This window comes from Arachis duranensis, chromosome 6 (assembly GCF_000817695.3).
Source record: "Arachis duranensis cultivar V14167 chromosome 6, aradu.V14167.gnm2.J7QH, whole genome shotgun sequence".
Classification (NCBI taxonomy): Eukaryota; Viridiplantae; Streptophyta; class Magnoliopsida; order Fabales; family Fabaceae; genus Arachis; species Arachis duranensis.
In genome coordinates, this window is record NC_029777.3 from 108,285,967 (window position 1) to 108,306,864 (window position 20,898).

At 30.0% G+C, this 20,898-nt stretch overlaps 3 protein-coding genes across 4 annotated transcripts; 2 read left to right on the forward strand and 1 right to left on the reverse strand.

The window, feature by feature from the left end:
• The first annotated feature begins 4,647 nt into the window (after positions 1–4,647).
• LOC107495850 (uncharacterized) lies at positions 4,648–5,952 on the forward strand. Its single transcript, XM_016117050.2, has one exon. It carries the CDS (start codon positions 4,648–4,650, stop codon positions 5,950–5,952), a length of 1,305 nt encoding a protein of 434 aa, XP_015972536.1.
• A 3,383-nt stretch (positions 5,953–9,335) lies between these two features.
• On the forward strand, positions 9,336–12,770 carry LOC107495849 (exocyst complex component EXO70I-like). The gene is made up of 4 exons (XM_021125532.2): positions 9,336–9,883; positions 10,196–10,526; positions 11,169–11,707; positions 11,912–12,770. The coding sequence occupies exons 1-4, from the start codon at positions 9,363–9,365 to the stop codon at positions 12,702–12,704; spliced, it is 2,184 nt and encodes a 727-aa protein (XP_020981191.1). The 5' UTR covers positions 9,336–9,362; the 3' UTR covers positions 12,705–12,770.
• Positions 12,771–16,070: 3,300 nt separating this feature from the next.
• On the reverse strand, positions 16,071–18,307 carry LOC110272893 (S-adenosyl-L-methionine-dependent tRNA 4-demethylwyosine synthase-like). Of its 2 annotated transcripts, XM_021125534.2 has the most exons (4): positions 17,652–18,307; positions 16,746–17,408; positions 16,394–16,480; positions 16,071–16,309 (listed from the first exon to the last, which is right to left on the reverse strand). In XM_021125534.2, the coding sequence occupies exons 1-2, from the start codon at positions 18,300–18,302 to the stop codon at positions 17,007–17,009; spliced, it is 1,053 nt and encodes a 350-aa protein (XP_020981193.1). In that variant the 5' UTR covers positions 18,303–18,307; the 3' UTR covers positions 16,071–16,309; positions 16,394–16,480; positions 16,746–17,006. The 2 variants fall into 2 exon arrangements, with proteins under 2 accessions (XP_020981193.1, XP_020981192.1); XM_021125533.2 differs by having other exon boundaries at positions 16,394–17,408.
• Positions 18,308–20,898: the final 2,591 nt, after the last annotated feature.

Sequence of the window (20,898 nt, forward strand, 5' to 3'; positions counted from 1 at the left end):
GACGAGACAAAACAAAAAGTCTCGTGGCAAGGGATGAGACAAAACGAAGTTGCTCGTGTCAAGTGACGAGCAAAAACAGAAAAGTCTTCTCTGAAGTTCAGCAAGTGTTAGCATTTAAAAAAGGGGGCTAAGATTCAACCCCCCTTCTCTTAGCCACTGAAACCATCATGTTGCGATAAATTTACGAGAAACTAGTTGTTTGTGAAAAATATTTCAGTGATAAATTAGTTAGGAGATTGTCTATCACAAAATGCATTTCAAGTTTTTTGTGACTAATTAGCTAGGATTGTTCCTCGCTAATACATTTTTTCACAGTAAATTTATTAAGCGACGAATTAGTGTGTGAATTGTTGGCAATAAAATAAGGTAAATTTGGCCAAGAATTATCTAGGAGTAAATCTCTCACTAATTGAATATCAAATACTTACGACAGAATAATGACAACCGTATCCCTCACTATTTTATTTTTATTCTGTAAAATTCTTAAATAATTACTTGCTAATTAATTTATGACAAATTAGTGAAAAAAATTTTCACGCTTCTTTTAACTATAAAACTCAATTTGTAAGAAATTAGTTTCTTTGTAAATCTCTTGCTAATCAATTATTTTTCTCAAGTTCGAATATTTTGTCATTAATGCATCATCAATTTCTTGTTAGTTAGTAACGATTAATGATAAAAAATATTTTTCGTAAAATTTATCGCTAATTTATTAAATTTTTATAGCTAAAATATTTTTTATACAAATATTTTATATCTATTATGATATAACTTTAACGTCTTGGTCTTTGTTTCCTTTTTTATATCTTTTTGGATGTTAATATTTCTATACAGTGCATGTATATAGAGAGAGAGCTAAGACTAACACATAGTACATAGTGACAGATAACTTGATAAGTATATTTTTATAATATATAATGATTTCAATAATTAATTTTAGTGTGTAAATGTATTTTTATAAATATCTGGTTTTTGTGATAGATGAATATGGAAACCTTTCTATTATGTCTACTATCAAAAATAAAATTATAAAAACCAGTGTGATAAAAATGAATAATATTCACATACAAGAGTTAGTTTAAGCTAGGCTGTTACAGCCTGCATATTTTAGACCAAATGAAATCTTTATACAAATATCATTTTCCTTGTTGGTTGTATGTATCCCAGTAGTATTATTGAAGAAACTCAGAATATACAATCCAAACATTTGAGTGTATGTATGTATGTTGCACTTTATTATTTTTTCAAAATATTATTTATACACTAAAATCAGCCATCAATGTATTTATATATAAATAAATATTTAATTTAATTTATTTTTAATTTATATTTATATTTTAATATGTATTTTATATTAGTGATTGATTTTAATGTATATATAATATTATTCTTATTTTTATATATGAAATATTAACATATTATTAGCTCTAACACATAAATATCTTTGTATCATTATTTGTTATGAGAAATAATAATTTTTTCCCTGAATAAGTGTTGAAAAATGTCAGCAGATTCAAGCCAAGCCAAACACAGCTAGTAATAGCATTGAAATTTCAACACATCAAAACTCTTGAGTGACGTAGTCTCTTAAATGGTAGGAATGCGGTGCAAGATATTTCAAAAGTAAAGGTGTTCTGTATCTAATTTAATTCTATTTAGACCCAATAATAATGCAAGTTCTGATTATGAGTTAAGTAAATTTAGTTTTAACTAGAAAGGCCAAGAGACGAGGTGAAGGTACTTCTTTATTATTTGGTTTCTGATTTAAAATTCATAGTTTGAAATGTCAGTGCTTAGAGTTAAAATGAGTAGAAGCAGCCTTAACTAAAATGTAGGTTTTTCCAATATAAGATAGAATATATTAAAATTTATATGAAATAACTTAAATACTAACAAAAATAATAAAAGAAATTTTAAATAATTTAAAAATTGACAAAAATAACTTATTATCAAATAATTTTATTTCTGTCTGTTAACAAAATCCAAAACTATTTAACTACTCATATTTTTGTCAAATATTTAAATATTTTAAAAGTTTTACTTGTTATTTTACCTTTTTAGAATTATTTTTATCGATTTATAAATTTTAGAATTTAATTTTGATGTACTGATAGGATAATGCATTTTATATCATCGTACAATTATATTCATTTTTTTGGATAATCATTTATACCGTTATTATAAAAAAGTTAATTTTACTAATGTGGTATTACATAATTGAATATGAGTATAAAATTACAATACATTAAAATTCATTAACGTTTTGTTAGAGAATCAATTAGGAGAATAACTAACTAGAGTCATTGAGCTAACTAGTTAAAAAATATGAGGTCTTTTATAAAAAAAAAACTCTTTATTATTCTAATTTTCTTTATGAAAAAGTTTAGAGAATCATTATTTTTATTAAAATTTCGTCAGTATTTAATTATTAAAAAAAATGAATAATTTTATATTATTGAATGAAATCTCATATTATTAAAAATATCAATGATGATTAATTAATAACTATAAATTACAAAATTTATTGATTTTTAATATTTTTCTTTTTTATTTCAAAACTAAAAATACAAAAAATTAACTTGAATAATTGACTTAAATTAATGCTGATTTATTCTCTCAATTTTTTCTTTAATTTTTTTATATAACATTTTTTTCCTCATAAATAAGAGCTTAACTTGTCCAATGAGATGATTGTATCTCGTGGAGTTGCATGCAAAGAGAAGAGGGGTGGGAGGGACATGTGGAAGAAGAAAGAACAAATGGAACCGACATAAGAAAATTGAGAAAACCAATGAAGGCTAATAGGTGTATCCATGCATGGCAACGAAAAGCACACGCGTTATGAAGACAGAGAGTAGGGTTAACCAAACGCCTCTCATTGGTGGAATGGTGTTTGCATATTCATCACTCTGCTGCGTCAACCTCCATTCCCTTCTTAGATCTTATTACATTTCAGTACCTTTGACAAAATCAATAATGGACCCAATGCAAATTCCCATTTCTGCCATCCATCTCCATTCTTATCCAATGGATTTAACCATATTCTATGCAAATTTACCATTTTAATTTTTTTATTTAATTTTAATATATTTAAAGTGTATTTTACACCATCTTATAAATCACATTCGTTTTTTAGAGAAACATTCACACGATGAATATAAAAAGTAATTATTTTACTCATGTATTACGTAATTAGATAAATATATAAAATTAGTTTATACTGACAATATATTAAAATTAATTTTTTATAATATATTTTTTTAATAAGACAAGTTAATTCTATAAAAATTTTGTTAAAATTTATATATCTTTAATTAAATAAATATCGAATAAGTTATTGAGAATTTTTTAATTTTTTGATAAATTTATAATTTTTTAAGGAAAATACTAAATAAATGTTCAAAGCATTGTAATGCTGAATTTTATGAATTTCTGATGAATGGAATATGAGATTAATAAAAGAATGAAATGTGTTTAACATTACAATTTTTTAGATATTTATTTGTTTTTTTTTTAGAAATCTCTAGTTAACTGCAATTTTTTTTATAAACTTATTTGATACCCTTTTGATTTTTAAGAAACTCAAATTCAATCCAGAACATTTAATTTGAATATTTGAGTCAAGCGGAGCCATAAACATCCTTGACATTATTTAAGAAGAATAATTAATATGTGTACATATGAAGGTTTCGAAAATCAAATTGGACACTAAGCCAATCAATTCATTATAAATTTTATATAAATAATAAATAACATAACACACATCAAAAGAAAAAATTAAAATATGAAGTATTTATATTTTATATTACTTATGCTATAATTTTTTTTGCTCAATATAGCATTTCATTTAGACTAAATAAAATTTATATATTCTTCATCAATGATCATGAATAATATTAAAAATAATAAAATTACTTTTCTCTAAAATTTAAACTAACGAAAAATACATAAATAATTATATTTGTTTTATGTATGTTATTTTTTTTAAATTTAACAAAAGATTAAATTTTAGATTATTTAATTATAAAAATTTTAATATTATATTATAAATTTACTTTTTAAAAAAATTTAAATGACATAAATAATATATATATAAGACTGAAAAACAAAAACAAATATCCTTAATCTATCCAAAAATGCACATACTATATCCAATAAAATTACTATAGGGCATGTATATATGTGTAAGCATGCATGGACCCACCCTTTGTGCCCAATCCCCAGATGTCCTTCTTGATGAGCCATGGCAACACGTACCCACCATGCAAACTCCAAGTGTCACTTCCTCCTCTCTTCTTGCTTCATGTTTGCCCTTCTCTCATTGGTTCCCTTCTCATACTCCCCAAATCTCACTCCCTAAAAACATCTCCCCCTTCAAACAAAACAAAAAATTAACACGCCATCACAACCCTCTCCACTCACACATTTTGACACACAAACACTCTCAAACTTCACTCTCACAACACATACCCAATTCCTCTCTTCTCTTTCAGTTTCCCCCTTTATATAGCTCTTTCAACTACATACATCACCCACATTGCTATAATCCCATATCCTCTCAAATCACAACCAAAGTTTGGATCTTTTTTACTCCAATAGATAAATTAGGCCAAAATATACAAAAGGGTGTGCTCAAAATCCATCAAAATGATCAAAACTCTGAACCCTAATTACCCAAATAACACAGCAAAAACGGCTGAGATCATGTCAAGGTATAGGCCAATAGCTCCAAAGCCAGATACCAATAATTCCTCATCAAGCTCCCTCACTGATAACAATGGCTCCAACAGCAGCAACAGCAACAATTCACTCTCTCAGAAGATCAAGAATTCTCCTTATCTTAGGAGTCTTTGGCCACAGCTTCAAGCAAGACCAACAAGGACTAGAAAGAGAGGTAGAGCCCCAATTTTAACACTTCCACCTTCTTCACTCTTTAAAAGGCAAAAACCCAACAACACAAATAATCTTCTACTAGGATTTTATCCATCTACCACAAAGAACCTAATTTCATTACAAAGTTTGAATTTTGTTCCTCCTCATCAACAACTCGGTAATCCTCTCTCTAATCATGCAATTGGGGTTCTTAATTGTCAATTAGAAACCACTAATAATGATGTTGGCACTATTTGTAATTCCACTACAAGCCCAAGTTTGGTTACACTTCCACTTCTTCCATGTTCACCTTCTTCTTCTACTTCTTCCATCCATCAACCACCGAAATTTGACTTAACCAACAACAACAATGCTTGCCAAGAAGTAACATTTGATCTGAATTTGACTGCGAAGTTGCACATCCCGGAAGAGAAGGATCTCTTGCAACAACTTCAGAGGCCGGTGGCGACGACGGCGACAGCAGCAACAAATAACAATGTGGTAGTAGTAGCTCCTCAACCGGTTCGACCGGTTGGTTCCTCCATAAGCGTTGGTTGCATCAATGAAGATGCAACAATAATGGCAATTCAAGATCAGAATCTCAAGAGAAAACAAGAGGTTGAGGATGAGGTTGAAACCGAGACATTACCAGCAATTATAACAGACTCAAAAAACCGGGTTAGGATGGTAAATTCCTCATACAAGGAACTAGTTGGTCAACCAGAATGTCCATGGCTTGAATCCATGGTAACAAGCATTCAATGTGGATCATCAGCACCATCATCAACACCATCATCATCACCAAGATCATCATCTCCAAGAAGTAACAAGAGGATAAGTGGTGAAGTAGCACTTCAAGTCTGTGATGATTCAATTAAGATACCAGATTCATCATCATCAAATGGATTCTCTTGCTGGGTTAGGATTGAATGGCAAAGCAGTGAAGATCAGAGGAAGAAGTTTTGTGTGAATGCTTTCTGTGATGTTACCAAGTTGTGTTGTGAATCGAGGGATTATGTGTTCTCATGGAGGTTCCACACACGTACCAGAGAAGCTTCTCAATCTAGTTGCAATCTTTAAGAAATTTGCATGTTTTTATTTTCTTCTTAGGTTATATAGTTCTAGTAGTAGTGTGAAACCTTGGCTTGTTCTTATTATTATCTATATATATTATACATATCTATGTACATTATTACATAGTTATATAATAGATATATGCTAATATAGTATTAGCTATCAATTATATATAGTTTTGTTATGCTTTTGCCTTATAATATTAATGTACTTTAAGGACAAAGTTTGCTAGTTATGTATCTTGGTGTTCCCTTCATTTTCCTAATTCTCTTCTCAGTTCCTAAACAAATCTCTTGAATTTTTATTTTTAGGTAACTATATTCTAAATTTGTCTAAATAGTTGTAGAGTGTTAAATGAATATTTAACTATATGTTTAGTTAAATATATTTTATTATTTAATTAAATATGTTTGATTAAATTATTTAACTGTTTATAATATCTTTAAACCTTCGAATGAAGATATCTAAACTTTGTATATATATGAAGATATGATTATCTAAATATGTTTGATTAAATTATTTAACAGTTTATGATAGTAAAAAAAATCTAACTGTTTATGATATTATTTTTAAATAAATATATTATATTGTTGAAATAATCATCTTATTTTTATTTATTTTTTTTAGTTATACAATTAGGAGACTTTTGGCAATGTTTATGTTTATGTTTATAATTTATAAGTTTTATTATTATATTTATACAATTAAGAAGATCTTTGACCTTCATGGAATGTTGTTATTGAGTTAGTTTGAGATCCACTATTAGAATTGTCTTAATAATACCTATTGGACTAGTAGCATTATCTATACAAAATTACTGATTGCATTTTGTTCCTTTTTTATATAGAGTTAAGCTTATTTAAATTATTGATAAAAAAGTTTTAATAATATAAAATAGTTTTACACAAATATTTAAATGTATGCTCATAGTCTGAATTTGATTAAATATTTACATCAAAATTAAACTTAAAAAAAGAAATGCACATAAAAAATATGAAAATTCCATGAGACTAGGAAACATAAAATATACAAAAAGGCTGCCATTAGAGGTTTAAGTTGAAACAAACAAATAGTCATAAGTAGGGTTTGAAGTGATAAGTTGAGCTTGATAATGAGTCGAATTTGAGCTTGAAATTGAGCTCATAAATTAAATGAGTTGAGTTTATTGTTGAGCTCATGAGTTGATGATAAGTTGAATTTGAGTTTGAAATTGAATTCATAAATTAAATAAGTCGAGTTTGAATTTAGATAAATTCAACTCATTAGCAACTAATAAATACATAATATGTAAAATTAATATTTTTAATATATATAAATTATAATTTATTGATATAAAATTATAGATTATGTTCTTTTTATTTAAGGCAGCTCAACTTATGAATTTTTGGTGAGCCAAGCTTAGCTTGAATTTAAGAAATAAACTCGATTATTAATAAGTTGAACTGTGAGGTAAACTCAATTTTCGTGAGCTAAATTTGAGTTTGATCTAACTTGACTCAATTTGACTCATTTCCAACCCTAATCACGAGTAAATTCTCAATCTCATCCAATAAAAAACAGGAAATCGTTTCTTTAAATAAAAAATTAAATATATGTAGTTTATTAATATTTAATTATTTAATTATTAAATATATAATATATAATATGACTAATTTAACTCCTGAATTTTTTTTACCGAAAAAGTATTTAATAATTTATCAAAGTCTAACAAGAAACTACTTTATTCTGAATGCATTTATTATGAAACAACCGCAGATTTGGGAATCTATTTTAAAACTATATAGAGTGATTATATCAAAACTTCCAAAAAAACATATTAAGATTTGACGTTTATTAGAATCCACTTAGGCGATCATTTTCAGAGTGATTAATTTATTGATTATTATTAATATTATTGTTTTAAAAAAGTGAAAGAATGAATAACAAAAGTTAAATACCGGCTTTGCATATTCTAAGCTGCCCAGTTGTCGTTTTGTTTGTTTTTCACAATGAAACGCCATTTGTATCCCTTGTTCACATCGAGCATTATTCTTTCCACATCTTCTGCTTTTCAACAATGAAAATTTCTTCGGAATAAATGGTCCAATATAACTCGTTAATTAATATACTAATTATTTTTTATTAGAGCCGGAAAAACTCTTTATTTAATCTGATAGTAAATATTCTTTTTGGTCACTTAGTTAAAATTTCGGGGAACAAATGAGATTTGAAGATCTCTTATAAAAAGTCTCACATCATTTAAAAAGATGAGCATCTCAGTCACTGTATCTAGAATTTGTTGATGTTTGTACCACTAAACAAGTATTACTGTCTTTTTATATCAAAGAGGATTGAAAATTTTGTTAGGAATCAAATTCAAAATGGCTATTTGTTATTTTTAATTTAATTATAAATCATCATTATTATAAATTTCTAGTCATATTTCTAATATAATTTTCATATTTTCATAGTATTTAGTAGTTTCTTTAAGAGTAATTATTAGGAATTTTAATTCATCTTCCTAATTATGTTTTTAATACGTAAATGAATAAAAACTCAAATATATATGTTATTTTTTAACATATCGAAAGATTAAAAAATTTTAAAAATACAAATTTTATTAGAAATTAAGAAGATATCTTAAGATTTGTAGTTATTTTTCTTTCTTAAATACTACTAACACATGGTTAATTTGAGTTACAAATACTTTTTCTTTTGTCATTAATCTTGGATTCAAATTCTAAGTACAAAATAATACTCAATTTGACTCCTGAAATTTAAGATCGGTCTAAAATTGACTTCTAAAATTACAATTAACTCAAATTTTCCTAAAATTTATAATAGTAACTCATTTAGTCCCTAAGTTAATTTTCGTAAATTGCATATTAGTTTTGTACGTTAACTTGCTAAGATTTGAATTTCTCCTCTAGCTAGATTTCATATAACTAAGATTTATTAGACCTTCTAAAAATTTGATTGGTTCCCAACATCTTTACAAAAATGACAATAACAAGTTCAATTTAAAATTTTTACCGCTCTGAAAACAACAATTAAACTTTTCGAGTTCTAATAAATTCTGGTCACATAAAAGTTAGACAAAGAATCTAAATTATAACATGTTAATGTGCCAAATCAATACGTTATTAATGAAAATTAGGTCAAGGGTTAATGTGAATTAAGATTATAAATTTTGGTTCATATTAAATTTATTAAAATTTTCAAAATCAAATTGAATTCGATCTTAAATTTTAGGATCAAATTGAGTATTAACCATGATTTAAAAATATTAAAACATTACAAAACCGCTCCAATAAAACAATAACTATGCCGCTTTAAAAATATAGTATTTATTATTTAATAACTAAGATCACTCACTACTCTCTTAATATATTTCCAAACCTTCAAACCAAAATACCATAAGTTTATTGAACCAAAAAATGGCACCATTAACACCAAAATCCAATGATAATGAGGACCCTGAGGAAAACCAAGCTCTTAATAAGCTTGAATCAGCATGTTCTGATTTAGAATCTTTCCTCAGAGCAACAGAGATCATGGAACACAACCTTGTAACCATGGAAACTCGGTTCGATCTCTTACAAGGATCTTTATCCAATGCATCCAGAAGGATCACACCTTTGCAATCCTTGGCCATGTCAAGGAAAGCACTTGAAACAAGGATCAACCGAGCCGTTTCGCCGGCGCTGGAGCTCATCGAGACCTTTAAGGTCGCCGAGTCCCTCCAGCACCGGATTCTTGACCTCTCAGCCAAGCTCTTGGCCGAAAGGACACAGCAGAAGAGGCTCCAGAAGCTTCTAGAATACGCCGATTGCGTTGATAGGTTAAACGAGGCGATTAACTCTATATGTCAAGTTGGTGAGGGTGTCATTTTGAAGCTTCAAGAGGTTGTGGAGTTCATAAGCAGAACAAAGGCTGCGGATCAATACAGGACACAAAGGTTGTCATACTCATACAACACACTTTGATCATTTTTATGTTGCTAACAAAATTTGCCCAACAAATCATGTCCTTTTATAATTGTTGTTTGCACATAAATCTCAAAGCTATTAATTCCATTTTTTGGTATTTAATTTTTTAATTATTAACATAAATTCTTCAACACATATATGCTTAATCGGTATGAGTGCATGGCAAAGAATATATAGTTACATTCACCAATTTAGTATGTGTATATAATACTCAATTGAATTACCAAGTATTAGACAAATTATATTAATAATATGAACCATTTGGATATTATTCATAATAGGTTGAGAGAGGCACTAGCCACACTGAAGGCACTGTATGAAACTGAGGTGGATGAGATGAGATTTGAAGGGTTACTAGACCAAGCTTTGCTTCATATGCAAGATGAATTTGAGGCAATATTATTGAGCATAAAGCATAAGAACCTAGGAGATATGTCACAACTACAATATGATGATGATGAAAATAATAATGATACTAACAATGAACTTGTCAATAACAACCTTGCTGCTTGTGAATTGGGGTCAGAGCTTGAAGTTGAAGTCCTCAGAAGAATTTCATTCACTCTTGCTGCTAATGATTGCTTGGATATTTGCATTGATATCTACGTCAAGGTGATGATTCATCAATTTAACTATTTTTAATTTAATTACTTCATATATTGAGTTTTAGTTTTAATAGTAGATATTCTCTATAGAAAAAATATATGAGATAAAATATTTTATTTGACCTACTCTTATTAGTTAGTTTAACTAGAATAGATGTACACTGCTTTAACCTCACATGTATAGAAATTAATTCTAATATTATTTTTTATATATAAAAAAAGATATTTGAAGTTTTGCACATAAGTTTTCATACACTAACTATAGACCATTTTATTGCTTTGGTTGAAAAAAAAAGTGAAAAGCAAAAGAAGAAGGATACAGATTCCCCATTTCCAAAACAACTTTAGGATAAAAGAATAAGTTTAATTTTGATGCACTGACTGTGTAAAGGGTTTTATACAGTTATGCAATCATATCCGTTTTTTTAGATGATCATTCATACGGTCAATATGAAAAGTAATTATTTTTACTGATGTGACATTACGTAATTGGATGCAGGTGTAAAACTACTTTACAATGACAGCACATTAAAATTAAATTCTAAAAGAATATGAAGAAATTATGTTATGAAACAATCAATTTACCTGTTATATAGTCACAATGACTAAAGTTCTAATCACACATTTGTGATGATACATGAATTAACAGGTGAGGTATAGAAGGGCTGCAAAAGCATTAATGAAGCTAAACCCAGATTACTTAAAAACATACACACCAGAAGGAATTGATGAAATGGAATGGGAAACCTTAGAATCAGCCATAACCCTTTGGACCCAACACTTCCAAGTTGCTGTTAGAAAAGTTCTCAAGTCAGAGAAATCACTCTGTCAAAGAGTCCTAGGCACAATCATGGATGGACTAGTTTGGCCAGAATGCTTTGTTAAAATCTCAGACAAGATCATGGCCGTGTTCTTTCGATTCGGCGAAGGAGTTGCGAGGAGCAGCAAGGAGCCGCAGAAGTTGTTCAAGCTTTTGGACATGTTTGAATCATTGGAGAGGCTAAAAGAACATGTGTTGGAAACTTTTGAAGGTGAATCTGGTGTGGATATTTGTACTAGGTTTAGGGAACTTGAGAAGCTTATTATTGATGCATCAAGCAAAGTTTTTTGGGAATTTGGATTGCAAATTGAAGGCAATGCTGATGGACTTCCTCCATCACAAGATGGTTCTGTTCCAAAACTTGTTAGGTATGCCTCACTAATCACTATCATGCAACATCTTATTCTTATTTCCATCATTTTTTTAATGTCCTGTGAAACTTCATTCTGCTAAAAATTTAGTGACATATCTATACTATATTTATAGTGAAAATTCACATGTATTTTTGTTTTCATGTGAAGTTGATAGCTGAGAACTGTTAGATGATAATTTAGTCAAATCATGCAATACAGGTATGCAATTAACTACCTAAAGTACCTTGCCTCGGAGAATTACAGAACATCCATGGCTAAGGTTCTAAGAACAGAGCAAATATGGAAAAATGGGATACTGTCGAAACAAGAAACAGATGAGAGTCTATTGAAGAATGCAATTTCCAATGTCATGGAAGCACTTGAAAGAAACATTGAATCAAAACGTTCAAGATGTAGGGACAAGATCTTAGTGCAAGTTTTCTTGATGAACACGTATTGGTACATATACATGAGGACCAAGAACACAGAACTTGGTGAGCTATTGGGAGATCAATACATGAAGATCGGGTACAAAACAGTGGCCGAAGAATCAGCTTACTTGTACCAGAAGCAATCGTGGGGTGTTTTGGTGGCCATTTTGGATGGCGGCGATGTCCAAGAACATGGGAAGGATAGCATAGGAAGGTTAGTGAATGAGAAGATTGAGAGTTTCTTCAAGTGTTTGAATGAGGTTTGTGAGAGGCACATAAGAGGTGGTTATAGCATTCCGGATTTAGATTTGAGAGAACAAATGAGAGAATCCACTATGAAGCTTGTTGTTCCGGTTTATGTTGAGTTCTTGGAGTCTTACTCTGGATTCTTGCAGAGGAAAATGTATCCCAGCCCCGATAAGTTGCGAGGGATGGTGAGGAAGGCTTTTGACGGCGGCGAGGGGAGGCCGAGGAGGCGCGGTTCGACTTCTAATGATCGGAATGCCGGAGGGAACTCTGCGTCTCTAGAGGGTGATATAAGAGATTTGAGACCATCAAGATCAAACAGTCAAGATGTGTGAGGGATATATGTGTTACTTTTCCATTTATGTTAAACAATTTAATGAAGGCAGAAAATAGTCAATTTCGCATCAAGTAGATACCTGAATTTTCGCCTTTAATCAATATACGGGACATTTGAATAGCCATTTATTTTATTTATGTAACAATATTTATTTGAATATCATGTAAAATTGTTTATACACTATAACGATGTATAAAAATTAAACTTTATTTTGTAGTAAAGAGGAAAATAAATTCTTTCCTATTTGTTTTTGCTTATATGTAATAGATGTTAGAAATAAGAGACTAAAATAGAAAAAGGATTTGTGTATTATTAAATATATTCAAGTTATTTAGAATGATACAATATAAAAGAGTATTTATAGGGGCTAAGAGAATCGTAATAATAAAGACGTAATAATATTATATAATAAATATTCAAATATACTAAATAATTCTAATAAATACTAATTGATTCTAATATATTCTGACATCCTTCTCAAATTATTATAGTGACAACTTGAATTTAAAACTTATTTGAAACGACGAACTAAAAAAAATATAAACCGATAGAACGGGTGCGGGTGCAAATAGAACTATCAAAAGGAAGTGCAGATGAAACTGCAGCTGTCTAAAGGAAGTGCAAATAGAATTGTCGCAAATAAACACAGACGAAATTGACACAAAAAAACACAGAGAAAATTGTCCAAAAATTGGCCAACTGCCAAAAAACTGCTAAAAAGATGGCAAGCAGCTGAAAAAGTGACAAAGTGTAAAAATGGTTGCACATAATGGTTGAGCTCGTTTTAGACATACCCATTTTATCATAGGCAAATCAATGTCTTTGTAGTATTCAGAACTTATCAATATGATGCGTGTTTATGAATCTTATTTAAATGGCTTAGATTAGGATCATGTGAAAACTCTGAAACTTGAATAGTTGTAGTCACGAGTCGTTCATTTTTATTTATATTGACTTTTTTTTTCCTATTTATTCTCTCAGCATAGAGCTAATACATTCTGGCTTATCGTTTTTTATTGTTTTTTAAAATTTTAGGATACAGTATCTGGTTTAAAGAACGAGTTAGCAAAACGTCTTTTGAACCTGAATGTTTCATGCTTTAGTATTGCTTCTGGTAAGGGAGTGTAATGTTAATAATGTCTATATACTAAACAATTATTATTTACTTTTAGCAAAGTAGCTGTTTCTTTATGTACAGTGCTCTGGAGCTTTTTCTGGTTAAAAGAAAGATTAAGGGACCCTTGTGACTACATGTTTCGAACTTTTCAAAGCAAAGTAAGAGCAAAGACCAACTTCAAAGTTAGGAGAACCGTGTCATTAGTGTCAAGGCGAAAAACATTACCAAGCTATCAATTTCTTAAAAAGTAGCCAAAGGTTTATAGTTTTAGATTCTTTAGTATATTCATGATTCATGATTTTTCTTCCTCGTTTACTTTTAAATTCTTAAATCAATTACTAAAAACGAAAGCTAGGCTACTTTTAAAAGTGCAACTTTAAATCATTGCTAACACTTGTATTGCTACATTGATGTAACATAGTTGTAGACTTGTAGCATTTTTTGTTTTTTAGATTTATAACATAATTTATTACTTTTTAAGATAAATTTGTATATCAATATTGAAAAAATTGGTAAACAAATTAATGGGTATATAGAAAAAGAGCTGCATATCGTGTATTGGATCCAGGAATTAATTTTGTTTATAATGAAAAAATAAAAAAATAATGTTTTCTTCTTTTTTTGGTTTAGATATTAGATAGTTTTATTAGTGTTAATCCACTTCTTTATTTCATGTAAATAAAAAAAATTTCATTCATGCAGAATTCGGAGGGTCCGATAAGTTTCATGTAAATTTCAGATATTCCCTTCATACAAGACATACAAGACGGACCCTTCGATTTGCTTACAAAAAATTTTCAACAATGAAATAGGAGGATCTGATTTTCTAATACCAAATTTGAGCAAAAACTGTCCCACAAATTGGTCTACCACCTCTAACATCCATAACCACGCACAACACATTCACAGCTTTCATAACAAAAAAATCAGCCTGTATAATTTGGTGCAAAACATAGGGAGTGGATCCTCTCCAATAAAAAAAAAACTGGATGATGTCCGATGTTTAATCTAACCCTTCATTGCTTTCTCTCTCCTATTTCATTTTGGTCCCACTTAGAGAATTAAAAATGAAAGATCACACTTTATTCTCTCAAGTATTTTTTTCACTGATCCATTTCTCAAAACATAATATATAATTTGGAGAAAGCTGCTTCAAGTTGATGACTTGTTTTTTGGTGTTACTTTTAATGCTAAGGTTTCACATGGATTAAGGACTATTTAGCTGTTTGCTTACTCATTTACTCTCTCTCTCTGAGGAAAAGCTGATTCTCCTTCAACCTTCACCACTTTCTCTTCTTCCTCTCCTCCTCCTTCATCTCTTACAAAAATTATCCACAGAACCTTCCATTTCCACTCTTCTTCCCTTCTCTTCACTCTCAAACACTTCCAACCCACGACAGCTCATCATCATCATCATCATCATCATCATCAATTCGAGGATCTTCCCCATTTCCTCTCCCTCCTTCTCGATGCTGATATTAGGAATTTTGCTTTCTAGTTTGTTGTTTGTTTTGCGCTTTTAGCCCATTTCTCTTATCAAAAAAGAAATCTAGGATCTAGCTTAGTTGTATAGAGCTCCCATGTATTTTTTTTACCATCAATTTTAAGGTTATAATAAATTAATTAATAATGCAATACATAGCTCAAACAGTTTTTGTTCTTTTTAAAAAACTGTATTTTGATTATATGTAAGATATACATTTAGGAGAAACACTATAAGAATAAGAAAGCTGTCACTTCAAATAAGTTTTCTTCAATATTAACCTTTCTCAATTTTAGCTAACATGTAGTTTATAATTTAAATTTTTAGGGTGTGCAATTTGAAACTTAACAATGATCAAATAATACAAAAAAGAAACTAATGTTAACTTTTCTTTCAAAATTATTCAAATAAAAAAAATTAACAGAAGGGTTTTTATTTGTATCTTAATTAACAATTTTAAAGTGTCAAATTGTCCGTTAAGAAACGTAAAATGCCCTTAAATTGAAGCATTATAATAAACATCTGCAATGTTGATTTGTGAAGCAACGACTGGATCAAACCAAAATTTGTTCCTCAAGAATCCAAAGAAATCAGGAGTTTTCAAAAGATCATAAAGCTCTGGGATTAATATCCCTCCCTACATAAACCAATAAAATTGCCACCAGGACATGCTGGTTCCACCTGCGAATGCTATGAATATTTTGAGTACTAGCTAACTCCAAAAGTCATTACATTTGACTATAGAGATCAAGATTGTTCCAATCTAATTGATAATAAAAAGTAAAATAAAATAAAACATAATTAAAAAAACGAGTGTGAAATTGGAAAAGTTGTTGAATAACCTCAATCCTCATCATAAGAGAGACAAAAAAGTAACTCGTCTTAAAACTATGTGATAAGAATAATACAACCTAATCTAGTCTGTTCAAGAAAACATATTCCTAACAGCAACATTTATGCTACGGTAGTCTTCCCTTTAATGTCTTGGTCTCCGGCAGCAAACCTGTCCACAATGGATAGGGTCATGAATTAATTGAGACATTATAATAATAGAAAGAACAGTGAGAAGAGAAAGGTGCATGCTTACACATAGTACTTCATATGGAGACCAACTTTAAGATTACCCTTAGATTCAACCTTAGCAGAAAAATTATCCTCGGTTTGGAGCTTGACTCTGGCATAAGGAACAATGTTAATATATTCATTTGGACGCTTTATATCCAATTTAATATCCATTTGATATGTAAAGACATAGATCAGACTTTCTTTGCTTGTGTGGTGACAACAAAAAACGTTAGACACCATCCCCATCTCATCCAAATCATTCACATGCACAACAGCCACGGGTTTCTTCTTAGACAAGTCAAAGATGTACCAAATAGATACAATATCAATAATAAGAAGAAAATCACTGCAACCCAAACGAACGAGTTTCCTACCAGCTTTGTAATCACAAAACGGCGGAAAATTGCACTCAATGGGGCTCCAAATGTTGGCATTCAAATCATATGACATGAGCCATTGATTGTTATCATCATCAAAAGAATACAACACAATGAGGGTTTCCCACAAAAAGTAAGAGTGAGGATTCAAGCGCACGCCAGCGGGCACTTCCCTCTTTTCCCAAAATTCTGATTTTAGGTTGTAGATATCAACCCAATTATCACCAATGCAGCACAATTTGCCATCGTATGGAATTATTATGGGGCGCAATTGGTGGGGAAGAAGATGGTTCTGCATAAACTCCAAATCCAAGTATGACCATCATACTTGAGGCACCAAATGTTTCTAGCGCCATCAAAATCCAGTTCTCTTTCACTATCCTTATCCAGGTCACCAAGAAAGAACAAGCTGAGACCAACGGAACAACAAAATATTTCAGATAATGGTAAACTAGAATCGCTTGTTCCACCATGTGGAAGAGGCCATTTGACAGTTACAGGACCTCCGTCTTCAAGATCAACAGTTCCATTCTTCATGAAGTTGGCCTCACTGATAGTTAACATCCTGCGACTGTAGGTTGTACTTCTACATTCATCATACAGATTTTCCACCAACATATATATGCGTTTTGCATCACAACAACCAGCATCATCCTGTAACTAAGAAAACAATCATAATATTTAGGAGAAAAATAGATCACCAGTTTAAAACAATTATCTATCAAATAGAAAGCATTTCAATAGTGTAAGTATTGATAATAAATGGTATCCTAGCTATCGTCAAACCCTTAAATGAAGGTTAAATTCACAGTGGATTAGTCATTGACTTGGGGAGAGATGGGATATGAAACCAAAAATTATATACATGTAACATATAAAGGATAAGAGCATGCAGAAATCTACCTCAGGTTCAGATTCTCTGCACATGCCATTAGCAACTCCTCCCGAAACCGTCGCAACAATGCTTCCCCACCACTCTTCAAAATCAGAACCGTATTGAACATGATCCAAATCCCTAATATGATTGACGGCCTTAGCCATCAAATTCTTACCATCCCTTTTGCCCACCACAAATGCAGTGAAACTGCAAGCCTTCACAACAACCGCTCCGATCCCAAAGCTCTCCGCGTTATTCACGAGCCAACTGGCGAAGTCCTTTGCTCCTTTGCTGTTGTTGGCGAACGGTAGGGGAGGTTGGTTATGCGAAGTTGAATGAAGGAGGAGGATGAGGTTCTCCTTGGATAGGTCTTCGGGATCGTAAGTCCGAGCATCTACGACCTCCAAAACGAGGCCTTTCGACTCTAACAAATCGCAGAGGCGCTTCGCTAGGGCTTCTGCAGTTGAATATCCGATTTGCGAAACGAACATGATCTTGCCACGAGGATTGCGTTTGAGTTGCTCTTGATGGAGTGTTATGAGATTCTCTTTGTGCGGGCGGATGTGAGTCTTGTAGATTGAGAAGAAGGATGCGGCAGTGACCGTGGTGGCGGCCACGCTGGACAGGATAGCGGATACCGATACATCCGCCGGTAACGAAGGCAACCAAAGGGGCATTATTGGCTACAAACTCAATTTTGATGCAGCCGTCGAAGAAGGTGGCGCTTGGGCATTATTTTTTTATTTTTTAATTTTTTTTTTAGAAAAACAAAATAAATAATATAATTTAAAAACATACCTAAATAAAAAAAGTTAATATTTTCATGTATTATATATAACGTTACAAATAAAATTTGGTGGAAACTCAAGTGCAGTCGACTTAGTTGATAGTTGAGAGCCATTAAATGAAAAATGAGTCAAATCAGTCAAATTATCTAACAGTTGTCAGTTATCAACTTCACGTGAAGTCGACTGCATCTGAGTTTTCCCCATAAAATTTACTTTTACAAATATTTTGATAAAAAATTATATTATATAATAATATATTTAACAAAGTAATTAGTTAATAAATTTTAAATATAATAAACTAATTATTTGTCAAGTAATATAAAATAAACGTTATTTATTTTATATTTTTTTGTTGTAGTTTAAAATATCTTTTTAATATAAAATAAAACTTATGAGTATTTTTAAAACTTTTATCAAATTTAAAAGACAAAAAATATATTTTATCCAAAAAGAATTACACCAGTACAGCAGTAGAGTGATGCAGAAACATGAGCTCATCAATGAATTAGTAAACTAATGAAACAATGAAAAAGTATATAGAAAAAAAATATATATTATAATAAACACCAACACTAGAAAAATGTGACCATAAATTCCTACAATTAATTAAACTTGTCCAGAATTTGAGAATAGAAATTAGCAAATAAAATTCATTGGAAGAGAATAGAGGAGAGAAAGAAATGAGAATAAAAGGGAATAGAATTCAAAATTAAGAGAGAGAACAAGTTAATTACCACAATGCACTAACGAATATAATGCTTAAACCACCTATTAGTAGCTTTTACTCTTGTGCTTTTACGTGGTCTCTGATTTATCAAATTACTTGTCATCTGTTAGAGGTGGTAGTGAGGCGGGTAGGAAAAATCTTTGTCCTACCCGACTCTACTCTACTCTTCTTGCACTTTATTATTATCCACCCCATCTTTATCTGTGGGTAGTTAACTGCTCTATCCTAACCCGCTCCTTCGAATACTCATCTCGCTTATAAAAATTAAATATTTTAATTTCTATTATTCATATATAAATTAAGATAAAAATTTAAAACTCATACTTAGGGGTGGCAAGTGGAAAAGCCCGTCCCGTCCTGCCCCGCCCCGCCAGAAGTCCGTCCTTTGGCGAGCTGGCCTGCTCTGCCCCACCTAGTAAGGCGATCCTAGAATCTCACCCCGTCTCGTCTAACTACGGGTTGGCAGGCTAAGCCCAGCAAAACTCATTTTTTTACTATTAAATACTAAATAATATATATAATTTTACCACCATATTAATAAATTTATAATTTCTAAAGGCATAAAAAATGATATTTTTTTTATTCACAAACATTAAAGTCTTTGTAATTATAGATATTATCTCCAAAGCAAAATAAATATAATCTAAAACATAATTATAAATATTGTCTCTAAAACAAAATAAATATAATCCAAAACACTCAATTTTCATCTTCATTCTCTTGTAAGTTAGGTTGGGGGAAGTTGGGTTTTGGCAAAAAAATTGTAAAAATACCCCTTGCTAAAAATAATAAGCCCGGCGGAGAAACCCACCTGCTCTGCCAAAACCCGTGGTTTAAGCGGTGCGAGTTAGGCGGACTTTTGCTATTTGGCGGTCCCAATTTTCTAGTCCAGTCCGTCTTTTTGACAGGTTACGCGGACCGACCCGGCGAGTTTAAGCCCGTTTGCCACCCCTATATATATACTATTTAGTAATTTTTTATATATTAAATAATTATAATCATATAATAACATTGAAATTAGAAAACATATTAAATCTATTATAGTATAACTATTTAAAATATCATTTTTATATAATCTTTTAATATTATAAAATAATTTTGCTGTAAAAATTTTGTGAGTTTGGCAAATTTTTTTAATTTGACCGGTTTTAAATCCTAGTCCGACCCACCTTTTTTAGCGAGTTCGGCGGGTCGGCCCGACAGACTCAACCCGTTTTGCCACCCCTAATATATATTAAGAAGATTATCACATATTTTATTATATAAAGGTAGAAACTTTTTGTTCTAAAAAAATATAAATTAAATAAATACAAAAAATATAAGTTTTTTTATTCATTAAGATTAATTATTATGCAAATTTTTTTATAATATTAAAATAATATTTTAAGCTATAATATAAAATATAAAATAATTAAAATTTATTTTATATTACTTGACAAAAAATTAGATTATTATATTTAAAATTTATTAACTAATTAATTTATTAAATATATTATTATATCATATAATTTTTTATCAAAATATTTATAAAAGTAAAATTTATTTAAAAAATTATATAAAATACATGAAAATATTAACTTTTTTATTTAGGTATGTATTTAAGATTATATTATTTATTATATTTTTCTAAAAAAATTGAAAAAAATAAAAAAGTTAATATTTTCATGTATTATATATAATATTTTAAATAAATTATATTTTTAAAATATTTTTATAAAAAATTATATTATATAATAATATCTTTAATAAAAGTAGTTA

Coding starts and splice junctions, on each gene's coding strand:
- LOC107495850 (XM_016117050.2), top strand. CDS start 4,648: ATGATCAAAACTCTGAACCCTAATTACCCAAATAACACAGCAAAAACG.
- LOC107495849 (XM_021125532.2), top strand. CDS start 9,363: ATGGCACCATTAACACCAAAATCCAATGATAATGAGGACCCTGAGGAA. Junction 10,527..11,168: donor GCATTGATATCTACGTCAAG/GTGATGATTCAT, acceptor ATGAATTAACAG/GTGAGGTATAGAAGGGCTGC. Junction 11,708..11,911: donor TCTGTTCCAAAACTTGTTAG/GTATGCCTCACT, acceptor CATGCAATACAG/GTATGCAATTAACTACCTAA.
- LOC110272893 (XM_021125534.2), bottom strand. CDS start 18,302: ATGCCCCTTTGGTTGCCTTCGTTACCGGCGGATGTATCGGTATCCGCT. Junction 17,409..17,651: donor GCAGAGAATCTGAACCTGAG/GTAGATTTCTGC, acceptor TTGTTTTCTTAG/TTACAGGATGATGCTGGTTG.